The sequence below is a fragment of the Athene cunicularia genome (genome assembly GCF_003259725.1).
Source record: "Athene cunicularia isolate RWA chromosome 2 unlocalized genomic scaffold, athCun1 chr2_part1, whole genome shotgun sequence".
NCBI classification, from domain to species: Eukaryota; Metazoa; Chordata; class Aves; order Strigiformes; family Strigidae; genus Athene; species Athene cunicularia.
In genome coordinates this window covers 134905452-134927341 of record NW_020799095.1, presented here as the reverse complement: position 1 = coordinate 134927341, position 21890 = coordinate 134905452, and the positions used below count along the sequence as shown (strand labels likewise).

The 21890-nt window shown below is 38.6% G+C and overlaps 1 protein-coding gene across 1 annotated transcript in view; it reads left to right on the top strand.

The window, feature by feature from the left end:
• Positions 1-418: 418 nt before the first annotated feature.
• NUDCD1 (NudC domain containing 1) overlaps positions 419-21890 on the top strand; it is a 52806-nt gene continuing 31334 nt past the window's right edge. The window contains exons 1-4 of the mRNA XM_026842610.1: positions 419-929; positions 3595-3718; positions 8283-8437; positions 19682-19867. Coding sequence (XP_026698411.1) covers positions 8330-8437; positions 19682-19867 — 294 coding nt within the window. The 5' untranslated portion in view covers positions 419-929; positions 3595-3718; positions 8283-8329. The remainder of the gene's footprint in view (positions 930-3594; positions 3719-8282; positions 8438-19681; positions 19868-21890) is intronic.

Genomic DNA, 21890 nt, shown 5'->3' with positions numbered 1-21890 from the left:
CAATATGTCTTCTTTGTCAATATGTCAATTTATGTTTTTATAATTATCCATTTTTATGAATTTCACTGCTAGCTATAAAATGAAATGACCGAAAAAAATTGACACATGGAATTGATGCAGGCTACTACTGGAGCAGGTGGATAGCAGCACGTGGTATTGTGGGGCAGCTTCTGGTGGTTGTCATGCTCATGTGGACTATAATGAGCTTAATTTTCTGACCGTTGTGTAAAACTTAGTATTCAGGTCTGATTTGCCTTTAACTGTCAAACTGTGGTTGCCAGGAATTTGCTGTGGTCAGATGTGCAGCTGAAGCAGAAAAAATTGAAAACATTTATTTATTTATTTATTTATTTGTTTGTTTGTTTGTTTATTTATTTATTTATTTGATCTGTGGTAGAGGGGAATTTTCTAGTGAATTTCTTAAATATATGGTCACAGTGAAAAAGAATGGTGAAATTTTGATATCTCATGTTCCCTTTTAAATACTCTGATTTGTATGTTCTTGTATTTCTTCCCTACTCCTACCCATTCTGTTTTAGTTAATCTACACTTTCACAGTCATTCTCTTTTCACATCTCTCATCCTGGTAACATGTTTCAACTAGTAAAGAGTCCCACGCTATTATACATTTAATTCCAAACTCTTAATCCTAAATTGTCTATTTTTCTCCTTATTTTCCTTAGTTTATTCCCATAACTTATTTTCACATTCTTCCTTTGCATTGAGCTTTGTAATGCTTTTCTTTTAGATCACTGAACCTTTGGAGAGAACAAAGAGCGTCTCATTTACTGTCACCTCTTCTGACCTGATCTGATCTCAGCAAAGCCCAACACAGTGATTGTGGGGCAAATCCTTGTCTCCAACAGGGAGCATGTGTAAGATGCACAACATTTTTAAAAGAATGAGAACTGTGTTCTTGACTTTCACTGGTCAGATGTAACAACGACTCCTTTTCGTTTTTTTTTCCCAGAGTCTTAGAATTTAAAATTTTAGAATTTTTAAATTTTTAAAATTTAGAATTTTAAATGTGGATATCTCTCATGCCTTTCCTCTTTATCTTGTCTATTTGGCAGAACCATTATACATATGATGTAGTGTATGCTTTTTGATACAGTAACAGCTGAAACGCATAGTAAGCATTCACTCAAACATGGAGCTCTTATTGCAAACCAGGAGAATATGCAGACGGTGCATTCCTTTCACCATGTGCATTTATTGTTTTTTTTATCACTTCTTTTAAAAAATGGTGTTAATAAATGACTGCCCTATTTGCAGCATGTTTAGACTGGAAAGTCTGTACTTCAGTGAAAAGTAGTTGCCCATTCACATAGCTGCCCATTAGTAATGCTACATGGAAAACATGTGTTTATGTCTTTTTATGGAGCCAAAGGCACTGATGTGTTTCAAACAAATTTCCATTTGCATTTTCCATTTCCATTTGAAAAATTAAATATAGAAAAAAGTCTTTAATGTATGGAAAATACTAAAAAACTGTGAGCCACCTTCAGACATTTTACTCTGGAGAAGAGGAGGCTGAGGGGAGACCTCATCGCCCTCTACAACTACCTGAAAGGAGGTTGCAGAGAGCTGGGGATGAATCTCTTTAACCAAGTAACAAGTGATAGGACAAGAGGTACTGGCCTCAGTTTGCACCAGGGAAGGTTTAGACTGGATATTAGGAAGTATTTCTTTCCAGAAGGGGTTGTTAGGCATTGGAATGGGCTGCCCAGGGCAGTGATGAGTCCCCGTCCCTGGAGGTGTTTAAGAGTCGGGTTAACATAGTGCTGAGAGATCTGGTGTAGTTGGGAACTGTCAGTGTGAGGTCAGTGGTTGGACTGGATGATCTTCATGGTCTTCTCCAACCTAGATGATTCTGTGATTTACAGATGTAGTTCATAAATCTAAGTTTAAGTCTCAGGCACATGTGTATCTGTTCTTGTGTTGTACTTCAATTTCTTAAGAAAGAAAAAGATAATATGGAGGCAGGTTCTGCCTTGGAACTGTTGTTAAAATGGTTCTTGCAGCTGGCACAAGTCAGCTTATAAATCAAGGCATTGTTGTAATGGTACTTTCACAAATGCCTTACTAGTTTTTGGATCTCATTCAATTTTTTTTTTCAGTTTAGTGCATGATAGATGTCATTTACTTTTCACACGTGTGTAAGTATTTTGATCAGGCAGAAAAATACTTCATTGCATGGTATCTGTCTGCCTGTTCTTGTTTTCAGCAAGCTATGTGTTTACTGAACAGTAAATTTTTGTGTTTAGTATACTAACACATAGCAGTAGAATAAACAAACCTTGCACTTTTACTTAACGATTGCAATGAAATGATGCTGCCATTAACAGTAAAAACATATTTGTTAAATAGATTTGTTAGCATTCAGATATCCTTCTATCCCTCATACTAGAAAATAATGTGATCTCTTCTACTAGTAGATAAATGTGTATGAAGTACTAAATTGTGTCCACTGGGTGGCATTGCAAAACAAAGTATGACATACAAGCATGAGATACATAAGTATGATATATAAGTATATATAAGTCATACAAAGTATGACATACAAGACATAACATTCAATGCCCCAAAACAATATGTTGATAAAATTTTTTTACATATTTTTTACATATTTTCCGATATTATAAAGTTGGTTTTATGTATTCAGTAACACATCTAAAAAGAGGGAGAGGGGCAACTCTCATCCTTTGTTCTCTACTTCCCCCCCCCCATTTCAGCTTCTTAGTGTTTGATGGCAGATCTAAGATTTCACTGTTCATTTAAAGTATAAGTCCCTTGATAGTGTTCTTTATTCAGAGGGGATTTTTTTTTCAGTGCGGAGTAATAATTAAAATAAAATCCAGTTAGGTTAGCACGTCTTACTCCTGTTGATTCTTGAGGTTCTTTGTATTTAGTGTTTTTGCTTTTAAGTAAAGGCGGTGTGAGTGAAAATTATCTTTGAACTATTTTGAGTCTCTTTTTTCAAGTATGGAGGTGGAGATAAATACAATCCTAGAAAGGTGGCGCTTTTTTTTTTTTTTTTTTTTTTTTTTTTTTTTTTTTTTGGTACTGGTCTCAAATATACCACCTAAATGGGGTTGCTGGGAAATAATATTGAAAGCTGAGATTTAATTTATACATTCTTTATATTTGCTCTCCTTTCTGGTATGATGGAGTATGAGTAAATATTCCTGGGTTTTAATAGTGCAGATATATTTATCAGAAATTTCAAGGAGGCCATGTATCATTCTGTTGAATTGCTGTTGCTAACTGCTGCTTGTTAATTGAACCTGAAAAACTGAAGCTAGCAAATTAGTCTGACTCTTAAAAAACAAAAGAAAACAAAAAAACCCAACCAAACAAACAAAAAATCCCCACAACCTCAGACCAAATAGCAAAAAAAAAAAATTAGTAAAACATCTGGACCAAACAACCAAACAAAAAACTAAAAGTTTGTAACTGTGACTGAATAAGGTGATAAAATGATTGAAGTATTTCTTCTTTTCCCTTTATATTAACTTCTCTTTTTCTGAATTTACTTTATTAAAAGTCTTCATTTCTTCTCTCTTTTGTTCCTTATTTTTTTTTTGCACTCAGCTCTGTTGGTTTTCTCCTCATTTGTCCAAGGACCATCAAGAAAACTTGAACCTAGAAGACTGTAGAAAGGAAGGAATGAACTTCATCCTAGTGTAAAACCTTCTATAAACTATCTGAGCACATGGTATGTGATAGCAAGTGGCATTTGTGCACAGATTTCACTCAATGACAAAATGGGTTTCAATTAATTGAGGATGGAATATTTTAATTACGTCTTAGCAGAGAGCTATCTGTACAAGATACATTCTGCAAGCAGTTGTTAATCTTATTTAAAGTGTATCATGACATTACAATACACATTTGTTTAATTTCCTGGTTTAAAATCACCTACAGATTGTATAGTTTCTGAGTTCTACTTATGAAGAATTAATTACATACTGCAATTATGCAAGGGATTTGGATGTCCTGTTCCTGACCCTTTGTTATTCAGGGCTTGTCAGGACTACAGGCTAAAGGATAGAGGATTTATTTATGTTCTTCCAGGTTTTAGAAATTTGTCACCTTACAGTCAGCTAATCAATAGTATATTGTTCCAATAATTTTCTTGAAAGCTTATACATTTGCTTTAGGAAGCATCTAGTTTGGACTATTTTCACTATTTGTATGTGTTTTAGTTACAGTTCTGACAGTAGCAATGTTTCGGTGGGGGGGGTAGGCAGAGGAAAAGTGGAAAAGGGCAGCTTTACAAAATAAGACTATTTGAGGTTTTCTAAAAAACCTTCAGGTTTGCTAAAAAAGCTTTACGTGCTTCTGCATGTGTATTCTAATTTCAAAAGATCAGTTAATGTACAGGAAGTAGATGACGTTGGTTTCGCTGGGGAATAATTATCCTGGATTATATTTGGGTTTGGTTTTAATTGTTTACTCACGTCATCTCTTGGTGTTGGGAAGAATATATCTGATAAAGCTTGGTTGAGCAAACAGCTTTAAAACGTGTTTTCACAACACATTCTTCTAATTTCTTTTACAGTGTAATTTACTGTAAAATATTCTAATTAGTTAAAGTAGAAGTTGGAATGGGTAGCAGTCTCTCCCAATATGACAGGTATATTTTCTTCTCACTTCTTTGTTGATATTTTAGCTTTTTTTTTAAGGGCCATGACTTGAGAAACAGTAATTTATTAATTGCAGAGGTATGGAAATCCCTCCTGTGTACTGAATATGAATAATTATTTTTTATACTGAATGGAATTAATGCTGTTGGTTTGCACATATCAACAGTGATTAGGAGACTAATTGCTAATTATACTGTCGTTTTGCAAGCATTTTGTATAGTATGACTGGATTTTTTATTAATCAGACAGTATAATCTTGTACTGTTTCCTATAGCCACTTTTATGTTAATAGTATCTCTAATGGGGTCAGTTCTGAGCCATTTAGTGACTATCTGATTAATGGTATTGTGTTAGCTATTGCACTGGCGCTGATTGCTCTGCAAAATGAACTACTGTTTGCAGTAATTGGTGTTCTGACAGAGTAGAATAAACTACTGCTTCTTCAGTAGATGTTAAGTAGATGCTAAAGAGGAGTGTAAGAAATCTAAGATGAGGACTGCTGCATAGACTTGTGAAGGGCTCCTGTTACAGGGGTGGATGCAAGTGAAATACTGGAAATAGCTTTGCCCTGTTTCTGAGCAGAAAAGAGTGGAAGTTGAAGAAGTAGGAACTAAAATACCTGTTGCCATGAGAAATATCAGCCTTGAGGTGCTTCATCCATACTCCGGGTTTGAAGGCTAATCATGGTGGGCTCATGGAGTTTACTTATAACTTTCTAAAACAGAGATTCTCAACCTTCCCTTCACCACAGACCCCCTTTAAATATCTTCTGTGGCCGTGGACCACCAGGACTTAATTCAAGATTGAAAGCACTAGACTGCATCAAATATTTATTTCAATTTTCTCATGAAGGATCTTCAAATTTGGAGAGAAGGGGAAATAAGTTAATCTGTTAATGCACACACTCTTAATATCTTCATTTCAGTGGTTCCATATGAATTTAAAATAATAGCATCAACACTCTTCTTGCTCAAATGGCCCGTATTATGGTATTTTAACATGCTAATTCTGAATTTGATGCCAGTTTTTACATGAAAATTTGATTAAAACTTTTTACAATTTTTCTCACCTCCCCCCTTGTTTGTCTGTGTTCAATCACCATATATTTTTGTTTATGGGCCCACGGCCACCACTTGGAGGAACAGACTTCAGCCCCGTTGTGGCCCTAAAGAGGGCCGTTGGGTTAAGAAAATGTCTTTAAGAGAAAAACCGCCTAGTGAAAGTGGGTCCCACAAACAATACTAGCACCGAATATATTAGCATGTCAGCGCAGGCAGGGGAAGGGGCTTGAGTATGAGAGGAGCATTGAGGAGAGGAGGCTGTGAGAGAAGGAGGCATAGTGCTTGCTGCGGGCCAAACCAAACGTTTCTGGGCTGGATGTTCTCCACTCCTGCTTTAAGCCTGTGATGACATTGCAGCCCCCCAGGGGTCCACAGACCACAGGTTGAGAATCAGTGTTCTAAAAGATTTTGCTTGCTGTGTGAAGTTCAAGATAAACTTCCTGCGGGGAAGCTGAGGACCCTGGGATGACTGTAGTGGAGAGTTAACTGGAGCTCCAGTCTGTCTGAGACTATTTGTAGAAGGATGGACTAGACCTCTGCTAATATCTTCTCTAAAACTTGAGCATTTTCTGCATTTTGATATGTTGGGACTACAGCTCCTTGGTCTCTATACGGAGTAGGAAGAAATTGCTGCATCTAGTTCAAATAAAACTTAGTTAGTCTTAGAAAGATAACCCCAGTTCTGATTACTGGTAGCTGAGGAGAGGATTTCTATGTGGAAAAATCTTGCTCAAGTGGATGATTGTAGGTAGCATGCTTCTTGCCTTGAAGAAGGTACCATTATAGTGAACAGCTGTTCCTTGTAGCCTCTTTCAGTTAGAAAAAGCTTAGTCTGCAATTTTGATGGTATGGACATTCCTCGAGATTTCAACCTCAGTGGGAGTACTAAAGACTTTTTTTTTTTTTTTTTTTTTTTGTAATGACCATGTATTAATTCTGCTTTGTACTGTTTTAATCTTTTTCCTTGCAAGTGTTGATAGCTTGGTTCAGAATTTAAGCCTATGAAATCCATGCAGTTAGACAGGATATTTCTTTTGCCTGTTTTTTTTCTTGGAGTTACCATAGAGCAGACTTTTTTTCCCCTTACTGTAACATCAGGTATGTATGAGGAATGATGTGTGCTCTTCCAAAGCAGACTTAAAAGGATGTTTTACATGGTTGTTGCATGTGTGTTTCATCTTGTGAGGGTTATTGACAAATTCTATCTCAACACATGATGGGAAGAGACAGTGTAAGTGTATTGGGTTTTGATAGTGGGTGGGCTACAGTGGTGGCTTCTGTGAGAAGATGCCAGAAGCTTCCCCCGTGTCTGACAGAGCCAATGCCAGCCGGCTCCAAGACAGACCCACCGCTGGCCAAGGCTGAGCCCATCAGTGATGGTGGTAGCGCCTCTGGGATAACGTATTTAAGAAGGGGAAAAGCTGTGCAACTGCAGAAGAGGAGAGGGGTGAAAATATATGAGAGAAACAGCTGTGCAGACACCATGGTCAGTGAAGAAGGAGGGGGAGGAGGTGCTCCAGGTGCCGGAGCAGAGATTCCCCTGCAGCCGTGGTGCAGACCATGGTGAGGCAGCTGTGCCCTGAGCCTGTGGAGGTTAATGGTGCAGCAGATCTCCACCTGCAGACTGTGGAGGAGCCCATGCTAGAGTAGGTGGATGCACCTGAAAGAGTCTGGACCCTGTGGGAAGCCCATGCTGGAGCAGGGTCCTAGCAGGACCTGTGAACCCATGGAGAGAGGAGCCCACGCTGGAGCAGGTTTGCTGGCGGGACTGGTGACCCTGTGGGGGACCCACGCTGGAGCAGTCTGTTCCTGAAGGACTACACCCCGTGGGAGGGACCTACACTGGAGCAGTTTGAAGAAGCCTGTGGGAAGGACTCATGTTGGACAAGTTTGCGTAGGACTGTCTGTTATGGGAGGGTCCCCACACCGGAGCAGGGGAAGAGCGTGAGGAGACCTCCCACGAAGAGGAAGAAGCAGCAGAGGCAACGTGCGATGAACTGATCTTAACCCCCATTCTCCATCCCCCTGCACCTCTCGGGGGGAGGAGGTAGAGAAAACCAGGAGTAAATTAAACCCAGGGAGAAGGGACTAGTGGGGGGAAGGTGTTCTAAGATTTGGTTTTATTTCTCATTATCCTACTCTGCTTTGATTTGTAATAAATTAGTTTCCCCAAGTTGAGTCTCTTTTGTCCATGACAGTAATTGCTGAATGATCTCTCCTTGCCCTCATCTTGACCCACAAGACTTTAGTTATATTTTCTCTTCCCTGTCCAGCTGCAGAAGGGAGTGATAATATAACCTGCCTCCAGCCAGGGTCAACCCACCACAATAGGCCACTGTAAATGGTTGTATTTATTACATGATCACAGTGAGTGACTGTAGTGACCATCAGTGTGGGTGACCTTTCCAAGTTTATGATGAAATTTTGAACTATGTATACATAATGTATTTTTATTCAAATAAACAGATCTATGGACTAAAGAAGGATTATTTTTAAATTATTAGTTTGAACTTTAATTTATTAAATAATAAATCAATGTTAAAATGGTATTTTCTTTTTCTTTTCCCCCCAGCTGTAGCAGAAGTGAAACTTCGTGATGATCAGTACACCCTTGACCACATGCGTGCTTTTGGCATGTATAATTATCTTCACCTTGATTCCTGGTACCAGGATAATGTCTACTATATTGATCAGTTTGGAAGGGTTATGAATCTGTCAGTGACGCTGGTAAGAATAAACTTTTTTAAAAAATTATTAAATTTGAAAAGATGGGGGGTAGATAAGGTAGAAAATCTGTCAAGTGGGATCTGAATGCAAAAACTGGGGGGAAACTATTGCCAGGAAGACAGGTAGATTAGCAGAAATGCAGTTCACTGGAAGGATGAAAGGATTTTAACTGAGGTTTCCAACATGTTTTCATTAATAATATTGCAGTAGTGTTGCATCTCCATCCATTATGGGGAAGATAGATACGGTGACAAGCTGAAGAAAAGAGTAGACACTTCTAGTTGCTGGCTTTTTGTCCCCTGCCTTACTTGGTGTTTGTTTGCTAATTTGAAAATACAATCATTGCAGATATAAGGAGAGAAAGAAGCTGTATGCGTTAGAATTAGAAATGCAAGTCTCTATGGACTAATAGGTTAATCTGGGCATCACTTGTTGGAGGCAAAAAGATGCTGGTGGCCCTGGGCAAGCTTGAAATGGAGTGTGAGCAGGCTAGGCCAAGTCTGAAAAACATGACAGTTCTCTGCTTTTATATTTATGCTCTTAAGTAGTCAAACTTTCTTTTTCGTTCGAGCCATTTTGATGCATGGATGCACTAGTTTCCGTTACAAAGCTGTTCCTCATTCTGGAGGGGAAAGACATGGCTCCATGGACACTGTTTCTGGTACATGCAACTGTGCTTGATCATTAAGGAGTAAAAGACTGTGGAAAAGAAGATACCTGTTGTCGGGCTACCAAGAAATCTGGCTTGTAACCTTGTGCGACAAAAGAAAACACAGGGTGATGTGTTTTTTTTTTTTTTTTAGAGAGAGAGAGAGTGTACCTTACTCTGCAGGGTTCTAAGGTTGGAAATTATGAGGCCAAGGCTAAGATGAGAAAAATCCTGAAATGATAGTTCTAGACTTTTTCAGGAAATGCAGGTTTCCAGAGGATGGTAGGCTGAGAACCAAAGCTACAAAATAGTTCCTTTACTTTTCATAGAACATAGAAGCAGTTGGACCCTTTGGCAGACTCTTGCTGAAACAGAATAATCTTCTGGGATTTCTTCCAAATCTTTTGAGATCATCTGGATTCCCAGTAGGAATATCTAAAAGAAAGGAACTTGTCAGGGAAAGACGCCAGTGAACAGTGGCATGTTACAATCTCATTTTTTGTGTCTTTTCCTTATGGTTTGTTAACCTTGGCTGGCTGCCAGACGCCCACCCAGACACTCTCTCACTCCCCCTCTTCAACGGGAAGGGGAGAAAATAAAACAGAAAAGATTGTGGATTGAGATAAAAACAGGAAGTTCACTTACCAGTCACCATCACAGGCAAAGCAGACTTGACTTTGGGAAAATTAATTTAATTTATTGCCAGTTAAAACTAGAGTAGGATGATGAGATACAAAGTCACACAAAGCTCCTGCTAGGCAGCTTGTTCCTGCATGGGTTTTCCATGAGCTGCATTGTCGATATCTGACCCACTGTGGTTTTCCATAGGCTGCTGGGGGACAACCTGCTTCCCCATGATCTTCTCCAAGGGCTGCAGGTAAACCTCTGCTCCACACCATGACATTGGCTGGCAGGCTCAGCTCTGCCCTGTGGCAAGTCCGTTGGAGCCAGTTGGAAGTGGCTGTGCCCAGCATGGGGCAGCCCCTGCAGCTCCCCACTGTCAGCACAACATGGACATCCAATGCATTCCTTTATTAGAAGGGCACTAAAGTGTATAAATTTATTTCTTAGCAGATTAACTAGATAAAGTATTTTACAACAGGCACTAATTTGCATGTTTATGTGCAGTAAATTGGAGTAATAAATATTCTTCCATAGAACTGGTGGGTCTGTTGTAATCTTCAGAAAATAATGCTTGTTTAATACCTTGTCATGAGTTTCAGTTCCACTGGACTGTGAAATAAGCCATCCTCTGTCCTAATACACAATACAGTGCTGTTTTGCAAAGGAAACATGTTTGCATATGTATAAAAAGGAATGTGTATTCAGAAACATCAGCGAGGTGTCTCATTACAGATGTGCCTGGCCATATATTAGTTCAATGTATATTAAAAATAATATTGTTTTCAGCCAAGTGTAGCTTACAAGTCAGCAACAGCCACAATTAAAATTAATATCAGTTGTTTTTAAAACAGAAGGTGGAACCAGGTTAACATGCTTATCCTAAATCCAAAGTGGAAGAACATATAGGCTTTTTAACACATACTTATTTCTAGTTCTGCCTCCTATTTTGGTTGCAACTTTGATTCTAATATGGCAATGTGTTAGTTATCCAGAAATCATGAATTATCCCTGTAACTTAGGTGTTTTACATCATTTGCAAAGGCAAAAAATATTGTCACTTGCTCAAAATCAGATGTTATTGAAAAAGAAAAGTGATCAACATAAGCAGTTTTTCCTAAATCAGTGGATTCAGAGTGGGTTTTTTTATAACAAGTTGAAAAAACTGTTACTGACTTTTCTAGAAATACTATATAAAAGCTTTAACACTCTTCCATTACAGCTATCATACTTCTTTCATTTAATAAGCCATCATCAGTACTTTTTTTTAAAGACCCACTGAGTAGTGTAGAGACAGGACTACTGAGTTAGATTTTTTTTAATCTTTGTGGGGTTTTTTGTGTATTACTCGACTTTTTTAATTGCTTGCTGTTTGTAATACTGGAATATAGCTGGAAAATATTCAAAGTTTACTCCACCAGCAGTTAAATATTGGGCTTGATTTCTAGACCTTCAACTCTTCTTGCAAAGACAACTTTCACAGAATCACAGAATCAACTAGGTTGGAAAAGACCTTGAAGATTATCCAGTCCAACCATTAACCTAAGTTCCCAACAGACAGTTGAAGTTGAAGTTGAAGTTGAACAGACAGTTCCCAACTACACCAGATCCCTCAGCGCTATGTTGACCCTACTCTTTATCACCTCCAGGGATGGGGACGCCACCACCTCCCTGGGCAGCCCATTCCAACACCTAACAACCCGTTCTGTAAAGAAATACTTCCTGACATCTAGTCTAAACCTTCCCTGGTGCAATTTGAGGCCGTTACCTCTTGTCTTGTTGCTTACTTCTTGTTTAAAGAGGCTCATCCCCAATGAAATAGAAACTTTGTTTCTTTTTATATTCCAATAATGGAATATAGAAATTGTGGCAGCAGTAACTCTTCTCACACTTCATTAAAACCCTTAATGGTATCTATATTTTCATCTTTCTGAATTCCAGTAAGAATTAGCTGTGGCATGCTGTTTCCATAACTTTCAGTTAACTTCAATTCAGAACAACTATTAGTGGCACCAGAAACTGCATGGGAATTCTGGATAAGGAAGCAGATGAAGTGAAGAACAATAAATCTTTTAGACATCTATATCAGGGTTTTAAATACTTGTCTCTTTGCTATTCAAAATGCTGGTTGTGGACATTTTTTGCTCAGAGACATGTGTCAAACGCCTAGGTATTTTGATTTTTCCATAAAAATGAAGCTTTGCATTTGTTACGGCTACTTCATGAAAATTGCAGTATAACACTGGCTGCCTTATTCTGAGCAACTAGAGTACACCCTAGCTTGATCTGCCTGGCTTGGCCTGTGAAGGAGCTGTTTGACCAGAATTTTTACACAGAGTTGAAACCTGGGTTGCTTAAAAGGCTGAAAATCAGGGTTAATGTTATAGGCAGCTGAGGCAAAAGAACTGCTTAAAGGAAAGGGGTGGTTGTAATAGTGAAGACACACAGATGGAATCTGAAATAGCAGAACAGAATGACAGGCCAAAAGGAAGCAGAGTATGGTCTCAAGAACTATACAAGTGTGCAGAGGTAGAATTAAACACCAGTGAAAAAGATGAGAGAGACTTTCCAGGAGGTTTCTGGGATGTTTTGATGATGACTTTCTTCTCCAAGGGATAGAGGAAGGAGCCAATGAGGACAGGGGCTTTGCTGGACCTTGTTCTTACTGCAAGGAGAATGTGAAGCTCAAGGGCTCCTTGGCTGCAGTGATCAGGAAGTCCAAGAACCTTAGGGCAGTGAGGAGGGTGCTCGGCAAGCTTGTTAACTTGGACTTCAGGAGAACAGACTTTGGCCTCTTCAGGGTTCTACTCTAGTAAAGTAGCATGGGGTAAAGCCCTGGAGGGAAGAGGAGCCCAAGAAACTGGTTAATATTCAAGGATCACCTCCTCCAAGCTCAGGAGCAATGCATCCCAACAAAGAGGAAGTCAGATAAAAACACCAGGAGGCCTGCATGGATGAACAAGGAGCTCCTGCACAAGCTCAAACAGAGAAAGAAAGCCTACCGAGGGTAGAAGCAAGGATGAATAGCCTGTGAGGAATACAGAGAAACTCTCCCAAGAAGCCAGGGATCAGGTTAGGAAGGCCAAAGCCCTGACAGAATTAAATATGGCTAGAGACATTAAGGGCAACACAAGAAGCTTCTGTACGTATGTAGGTGGTAAAAGGAAGACTAAGGAAAATGTGGGCCCTCTCCAGAAAAGACTACAGGAGACCTGGTTACCTGGGATATGGAGAAGGCTGAGCTACTCCATGAATTTTTGCCTCTGTCTTCACCGACACGTGCTCAGACACACCACCCAAGTTGCAGAAGGCAAAGGCAGGGACTGGGAAAATGAAGAACTGCCTTCTGTAGAAGAAGATCAGGTTTGAGACTGTCAAAGGAGTCTGCAGGTGCACAAGTCCATGGGACCTGATGAGATGCATCCGTGGGTCCTGAGGAACTGGTGGATGAAGTGGCTAAGCCACTATTTATCCCATTTGAGAAATTGTGACAGTCTGGTGAAGTTCCCACTGACTGGAAAAGGCGAAATACAACCCCCATTTTTAAAAAAGGGAAGAAAGAACTCCTGGGGGGAACTACAGGCCTGTCAGTCTCACCTCTTCACTCAGCAAGATCATGAAGAAGATCCTCCTGGAAACTATGCTAAGGCATGTGGAAAATAAGGTGATTGGTGACAGCCAACATGGATTCACTAATGGCAAATCATGTCTGACAAATTCGGTGACCTTCTACAAGGGAGTTATAGCATTGCTGAATAAATGAAGAGCAAATGGTGTAACTTGGACCTGTGCAAAGTATTTGACACTGTCCCATGTGACATCCTTCTCTTTGAATTGGAGAGACATGGATTATGGATTTGATGGATGGACCACTCAGTGGATAAGGAATTGGCTGGATGGTCGCACTCTAGTTGTGGTCAGCAGCTTGATGTCCAGGTGGAGAGCAGTGACAAGTGGCGTTGCTCAAGAGTTGGTATTTGGACCAACACCAATTAACATCCTTGCTGGAGACATGGACAGTGGGATTCAGTGCTCCCTCAGGAAGTTTACTGATGACACCAATCTGTGTGGTGCAGTTGACACGCTGCAGGGAAGGGATGTACCATCCAAAGGGATCTTGACAGGCTTGAGAGATGGGCCTGTGCAAACCTCATTAAGTTAAAAAAGGCCAAGTGCAAGGTCCTGCACATGGGTCAGAGCAATCCCAAGCACAAATACAGGCTGGGCGATGAGTGGATTGAGGCAGCCCTGCAGAGAAGGACTTGGGGGTATTGTTGGATGGAAAACTGACTATGAGCAAACAGTGTGCACTCGCAGGCCAGGAGGCCAACTGTATCCTGGGCCACATCAAAAGAACTGTGAGTGGCAGGTTGAGGGAGGTTGTTCCCCCTCTCTGTTCCACCCCTGTGAGACCCCACTGGGAGTAGTGTGTCAGCTCCGGTGCCCCCAACACAAGAGGGACATGGACCTATTCGAGCAAGTCCAGAGAAGGCCACAAAGATGATCAGGGGGCTGAAGCACATCCCTTATGATGAGGACAGGCTGAGAGAGTTGGGGTTGTTCAGCCCGGAGAAGAGAAGGCTCCAGGGAGACCTTTAAGGCATCCTTCCAGTACTTAAAGGGTGCCTATAGGAAAGATGGGGAGGAACACTTTAACAGGGAGTATAGGGATAGAATGAGGTTTGAATCTTAAAAAAGGATAGATTTAGGTTAGATACAAGGAAGAAATTATTTGCTGTGAGGGTGGTGAGACACTGGACAAGTTTCTCAGAAAAGCTGTATCTGCCCCCTCCCTGGCAGTGTTCAAGGCCAGGTTGGACTTGGCTTTGAGCAACCTTATCCAGTGGAAGGTGTCCCTGACCATGACAGGGGAGGGTGGAACTAGATGATCTTTAAGGTCCTTTCCAACCCAAACCATTCTATGATTCCATGAGTTTGGAGTGAAAGACAGTTAAATAAACTAAGAATTTTTATAGAGAAGTGAAGGAAGATGGAAGAACTGGGTCTGAAGATAAATAGCATCTATTTTTTTCTTAAAGAAACTGCACTGCTGTCATTTAAACCTAATTTTAGTGAGTAAACACAAATTCTGTTAAAATTACTATAGTTGGTTTAGCCAGTTCTTGCTGGTACAATACATGATTATAGTATCTCAGCATGCACTCATACTTCGGAAGTAGAGAGTTATTGTTAAACCCTGTTAACCAGCTGGTGAACAGTGAAATAGTAAGTCAAAACACAAATCTGACAGAAGTGTTTTGAGGGCAGGCTTTGTTTCAGCTTCAAGTAAATCCATCTTTTTCATCGTTGGACTGAGATTAGAGATTTTTCTAATAAATGCCTGAATTTAAATTAGTGAAATTGCCTATTGAGAGGGAGGATTTGTAATGTGTAATTTTTTTTTCCACTTTTTTAGGAGATATATCAAGTCTTGATGTTAGTGCTCAGTACTGATAAATCTGTTATGAGATTTAGAAGATTAAATGGTTGATAGTTGATAAATTTTTTTAATGTTACATCCAAAACTATTTGAAGCTTGCTGTTAAGATTCACTTGAAAGCTAACAAAAGTGTGGTCTTCCATAATGTTGCATAGTATAGCCCTGTAAACCACTGTTAACAGGGATGATGCTGCTTCATTCCATTATAAAATGCATGGGGTTTGGTGTGTTGTGTGTGTTTGTTTGTTTTTTCCTAGGCACAGTAGTCATTGTAACATAGCTGGTTACAATGGAACATTTTTATTGTGGAAAACACTGCCTTTCAGTGAAAGCTTAAAATTAAGTAAAAGATGAGGAAGCCAAACCTCTTTGTACTTAATGTTTGTGGGATTTCTGTTTGGTTTGTTTGGGTTCTGGGTTTGTTTGATTTCTGTTTTGTTTTGTTTTTTAATTCTTTCATGCTCCCCTCCTGAATGCATTATAAATTAGTGGAATAAGGGGCATAGTAATACAACTGAATCTACAAAGTGACCTGAATGCTTCTAATAATTAAAAACCAAATTTGCATTTTCTCCATTGCAGGTTTCATAATAGCCCTTGTGCCTTTTTGTAGTACACAGTAATCTCTAATACGAATTCAAGTAGGCCCAAAAGGCAAGCAGACTATCTGTTCATCATCTGGTCTTTTTTGCAGTTGCTTATTAAAACGGTACTTACCCAAATCCAATTTCTCTTGCTTACCTTTGAACATGTTTTAAATGCACATCTGATTTTAATAACATCTGGAAAATATGAAGGATTTGAAATCCTCTCAAATACAGGATTCTCAACAATGGGGCCACAGAATGCTTTGCATGCACAAATGTGCCCTTTCTGTATTGCATACACGTGCACAAGGGCAAAGAACTGTTTTTAAAGATGATGCCTTGTATGTATATTTTTGGCTGCCTTATTTCATAGATGAGAATGAGTGAGTTTCTTTTACTTCTTTTACTCTAGTAGTTACATAAGCACATATGTATAGAGATAACTTTCTCCCCAAAGCTATCTGTTGCTTGAGTGAAAATTGAGGGACAGGGGATGCTTAGAAAATATTATAATAATTTGTGGCTGAAATTGCAGGGCCTGTAATGAGACATTGTTTTAATCTGATACTTTTTCACTGCTATTTCTTAATCTCATGTCCACCCTCACTATAGTAAGAGTGCATTTTGTGTGGCACAGAATAGATAAATACTTATTTCCCCCCCCTTAGGTTTTCAGCACAAAAATAAGCTTATATTTGTTTGTGCTTCCTTTTACATACTTGTAAATATTTTCAAAACTGTCCCTGTGATGTTTTTCTTTCAAATTCCATTTTTCTATTTTAAAAAATAATTTCTACTGAAATATCTTTTCATTTTAGTGACACTAATGCTGATTTTTAGTAACAAGGGAAGAATTTCCTTATTGTTAAGTAGAGTTTTTTGATTTGTAGAGCTTCTAAAATAATTGTGGATCAACTGACTGGAAATGAGTCTAGTGAAATAAAACTGAAAATAGTTTAATTTGCTCTATGACCATTAGTTATGTCTCAACATAGTCCATTTGTTATTGGATTAAGAAGATAGATTGAGTCTAAAAAGGGAAATGTTGATCTGTGAAGGCTAGTCAGGCACCTTTCTTCCAGAGATGACTGTTTGTTTATTCAAATATATGTAGGTACACTAGCCTACAAAATACCTATGAAACCGGTTGTATCTGATTTTGTTTCATTTATGAGATATATCTATATCTATATCTATATCTATATCTATATCTATATCTATATATATATATATAAAAACCAACTGTCTCCGAGATGAGGGGAAAGGACCGTAACCATGAGAAATGTTTCTTTAAGATACAGGACAGAAACCACAGGAATTGGTTCTCTTTGTTATTACTGGAAGACCTTTTTGGAGACCTCTAATCAGATCCTGAAACCTATGAATCAGTATAAGGAACAAGGTGGTGATTTTTTAAAAAAATTATATTTTTAGTGCCACTATTTGTTTTAGAATCACAGAGCAGCCTGGGTTGGATGGGACCTTTTGAGGACCGTATAGTCCAATATTTCATGGGAAAAGGAACGTAGATGAGATTATCTAACATCCCATACAGTTGTGACTTGCAAACCTCCAGTGGTGAGGACTCTGCCATGTCCCTGGGGAGGTTGTTCCAGTCATTGATTCTTCTTGCTGTAAAAAAATTCTCTTATGTTGAGACAAAGCCTCTCCTGGTGCAACTTTTACCCATTGTCCCTTGTCCTTTCTGTGTAACTTCTTGTAAAGAGAGAGCCTCCATCCTCTTTGTAGCTACCCTTTAAGTACTGTGAGGAGGTCCTTCCTGAATCTTCTCCAGGGAGAAAAGACCTAACTCCTTCAGTCTTCCCCCACAGGGCAGGTTTTCCAGCCCTTTGATTTCATGGCCTTCATTTGGACCCTTTCCAGTCTGTCCACATCTTTTTTTCAGCTGTGGGGACCAGAGCTGGACACAGTACTCCAGGTGCAGCCAGACAAGACTGGGTAGAGTGGTATGATCACATCTGTATCTCTGCTAGTAATACTCCTGCAGATGCAGCCCAGGATCCAACTTGCCTTCATTGCTGCAGCAGCGCACTGCTGACTCATGTTCAGCTTGTTGTCCGCCCGGACTCCCAGGTCCCTTTCAGCAAGGCAGCTCCCCAGTCACACAGATCCTAGCCTGTACTGGGCTCTTTGGATATTCTGTCTCAGGTGTGGGCCCTTGCATTTGTCTTTGTTTATCTTTACAATGTTCTTGCTACCCCACTCTTCCAGGCTACCAGGGACTCTGTGCAAGATGGCTCTCCCTTATGACATGTTTACCTCATTACCTTTAGTGTCATCAGCAAATGGGGTGAGGGTGCTTTCAATTCCATCATACAGGTGATTTATGAAGTTGTGGAACAGTGTGGGGCCTGGTATCAAACCCTGGGGGACCCCACTTGTGACAGACTCCCCGCCCATTTTATTTAGCAGCTACTTAGATCAGTTGAAAAACTTTAAGCAATTCTCTTTCAGTTATTTGAAAGATTATAAAGATGTAACCGTGAAGCTGAATCTCCAGTTTACGTCTTATGTTTTTCTGTAAGAATATTTTGTTTGTGCCCTTAATACTTCAGCCTGATTTACTTTGTAAGTAGCTGATCAAAATGTAGTACTGATAAAGCATGTCCTGACCATTTTTTAAACTGTGATACCAAGTTATTTTTAAATCATAAAGATTTGGTCAGGTCTTTTTTCTAACAAGTGTCTTGGATATGTAGAGATCACTTCAACTCAGAAAAGGGAGGTAAATCGCAGTTAATCAGTAAAGGAAGTGGCATTGCTGGCATTCTGCAAGCCAAATGAACAGAGTTACAAAACCTAATTCAGCAAAGAAAGGGCTGTCTGTGAGAGTGAAGGCACAAGATAAATAATCCCTAAAAGATATTCTAGAAGATATGCCTTTGTATTTAACAACAACAATTGGAAATCCAATTTACAGCACAAAAGCAGTTTCTTCTGTTAGAATTAGCAGGAAATTAAGGCGGCAACACAGAGCTAAATTGGAGAACAATTGCTAGAAATATAGATAAAAATGGTAATATAACATTCATTTTGCACTATTATTCAAGCAGGCTGATTTGTGTGAAGTTTATACAGCAAGAGATAGTGGATTTTTCTTACTTGTTTTGGTAGGGGGGGTGTGGTAAAATTTAGTGATATGTATTATTTTTTTAAAAAATCCAGGTCAATTCTTCACTGGAGAATTACATCATCTGTGCAGTTTGTTCACTATAGCATCTCTGTTTATTCATGCCGAAAAACTATCCATGCTTGTAGTTTGGCTTAAAAGATAAGATTACAGTGTGCCACTGATAGAGTATGCTAAATAAATTTATCCTGATGTGTAATATAATTATGGATGGGAACATTATTTGCAAATATGATATGAATTAGTACAGCTTTTCTTTGCTAGCTAATCACAATTGTTATTTCTCTAACATACTGAATAAAATGACCACTCTAGGAGAGCTGAGAAATGATATGTCAGCTTGAATATACTGGTTGTTTAAGTGAATAGGCTAAAATTCTTTTTAATGTAGAAGTTTTAATGAGCTAGTGGCTTTCATTTCTTTTAAATCTCCACATATTTACTGGGACTAGAATTATTTGAGGTAAGTGATTAATTATATGGGGTTGCTAGGGAAAAAGTGAAAAGCCTTTTTCAGTGCAAAATGTAATTAGTGCTGTAAAATGGAAGGGAAAAATAGAGTGCTGAAATATCAATTATAGAACACTCATGGTTTCAGTAAATAGAAACCAGCGCAATGATGAAATTCTACCACCTTTTCCACATATGTGAGAAAGATGCTTGCTACCTGCTTTTTCCCAGATATTCTCAACTGCACAAAGAAACTGATGAATTGCTGCTGAGATTTGTTACTCTTAATCTTACTGAAATTGATAAATACTTCATAAAGTCTTAGTGTGTGACTGTTTGCTTATAGGACACTGCTCTGCAGAAACCAAGGGAAGTTTTCCGGCTACCTACAGACTTGACAGCTTATGATAATCGCCTTTGTGCCTCCGTACACTTCTCATCTTCCACATGGGTTACCCTTTCTGATGGTACAGGAAGGCTGTATTTGATTAAATCAGGCAAGCGTGGAAACAGTGCATCTGAAAAGTGGGAGGTAGGTCTTGCAATAACATTTAAGAATTGTACATCTACCAAATAATTCTTATTCTTGCATTTCTAATGAGAATTGTATGTATGTAGTGTGAAGAATCAAGCTTTAAATCATAACTCTATCACTGATACTGGATTGTGTTAAAGTATAAAAATAATTGATTTTTATGACAATTATTTCTTTTTGCACAAAATAACGAAAATTCAAGTGTTTGAAAGGGAACAGCCTTTTGGTCGAATAATAATATGTCTTACTGAGTGTTTCTGAATAGGTGGCTAAGTGCTTGTCTAGCTGAACTTTTTCTGAAAACCATTTCCCTTTTCCCTTCCCTATTCATATGTGTCTGTCTAGGATTCCCCCCCAGTCTTTCATGGTTTGCTGTTTCAAATGTCCTGTGGAATAATACATATTTTCTTTAAAAATGTGAAACTATTGTTAATCATGCTAAAGCTACTTTCATATTTAAGTTAGTGTGATGTTTGTCTGTGCAGATGTAATTGTGCTTGAAATATTCACCATTTAATTTGCCCCCTCTTAAAAATAAAACCACAGAAATTAGAATAAAACTTAAACAAAATTTCTGATTAAAAAGCTTTGATAAGTAACACAGAGGGTTACCTGCAGAGCAGGTATAATATAAGTAATACTATTTCCACTTCCACTCCAGTAGCAAAAATTTTCATACTGTGCACTTAGATCTGGAAAATTATTGGTGCTTAATATTTTTGCTTAAAATTGATGGTTGTAACTGAAGTATGTTTTTATGGTTTTTGTTATTAAATTCTTTTCATAATTAATTCTTTTAAAGAGTCTTGATAAGGAACATTTTTTCTATCCACATCAAAGTGATCTTACTACACTAACAATGGTATTGATCATCCTATTTGAACACAACAGATACAATTAGGTTACATTTCTACCTGAGCTACTGTGAGTCTTGTGGTCTGTGGTTAGTTCCTCTTTATTCATGAAAGACGAATGTGGTATAAAGTACCCACATTCTGCATCTGTTTTCTTTATTAGAGGGCAGTTTCCTAAGCAATTCAGGAGGTTTTAGCACTGGCAGGAACTCAGGTGTATGTTCTGAAGTATAAGATTTCAACATCATGAATTAGCTCCTTCTCCTACATCTTTTGAGAGTTCAGTAACTAGGAAATAGGTCATCCTGTTCTTTAGATGGTTGGTAATAAATGCTGTTTAGATTAATTTTGACATTTTTGCTGAATTAGTACTTTTTTGAGAAAAGCTGAAATACATAGTTTCTCGAATAAAATCCTCCAGCTGTAGGTACCAAATGCTAAACATCTCAAGTTACAAGATGTGCAGTCCTTTGTATGAAATTATTTCATGTTTCCAGTGGTGCTTATTAGCCTTTCAATATGACAGTAATATTTACAAACTCTGCCTACCTAGTCCCGTCCAAATATCAAATGGACTTTTCCAAACAATATACATAAAAATTCAAAAACCTCTAACCCTAGCTCTTCCTAAACATGAATATTATACTCCTTCATTTAATTACATGTTTTTGTTTCTTACTCCCCTTCATAAAACTTTATAAAGAAGGAAAAATTGAATCTGTTTGTAAAGATAGTGACCAAATAACCCCCAGCCTCTCAGTACTGGCTGATGATTAAACACTGTCAGCAATACACTGGACCTTTTCATCTTCTTGTTTACACATGTTAAGGTCTAAAAAGATTTTCAGGATGGTAGAGTGTCTATAGAAATAGTGAGGGCCTTAGTGAAATGCCTGCATTTTCATCCTGAGTGTGAGACATTGCCCCGAGTTGATATGCTGTGTTTGTGGATCCTGTTCTGTTCATCAGTTGTTGCACCTCTACTTACTGTAAAAGTCAACAACCATAATGCAGAGTTTTGTGGATCTTTGTGCTTTGTTTAATGGGCCCTTAGAATTATTTTATAACATAAACAATAATAAAAAACATTTCAGAACAGTGGCTTGATAGACAAGGAAGGAGGAAACAGAAATGTATGACATTTGTGGATTTGTATTGGCAGAGGT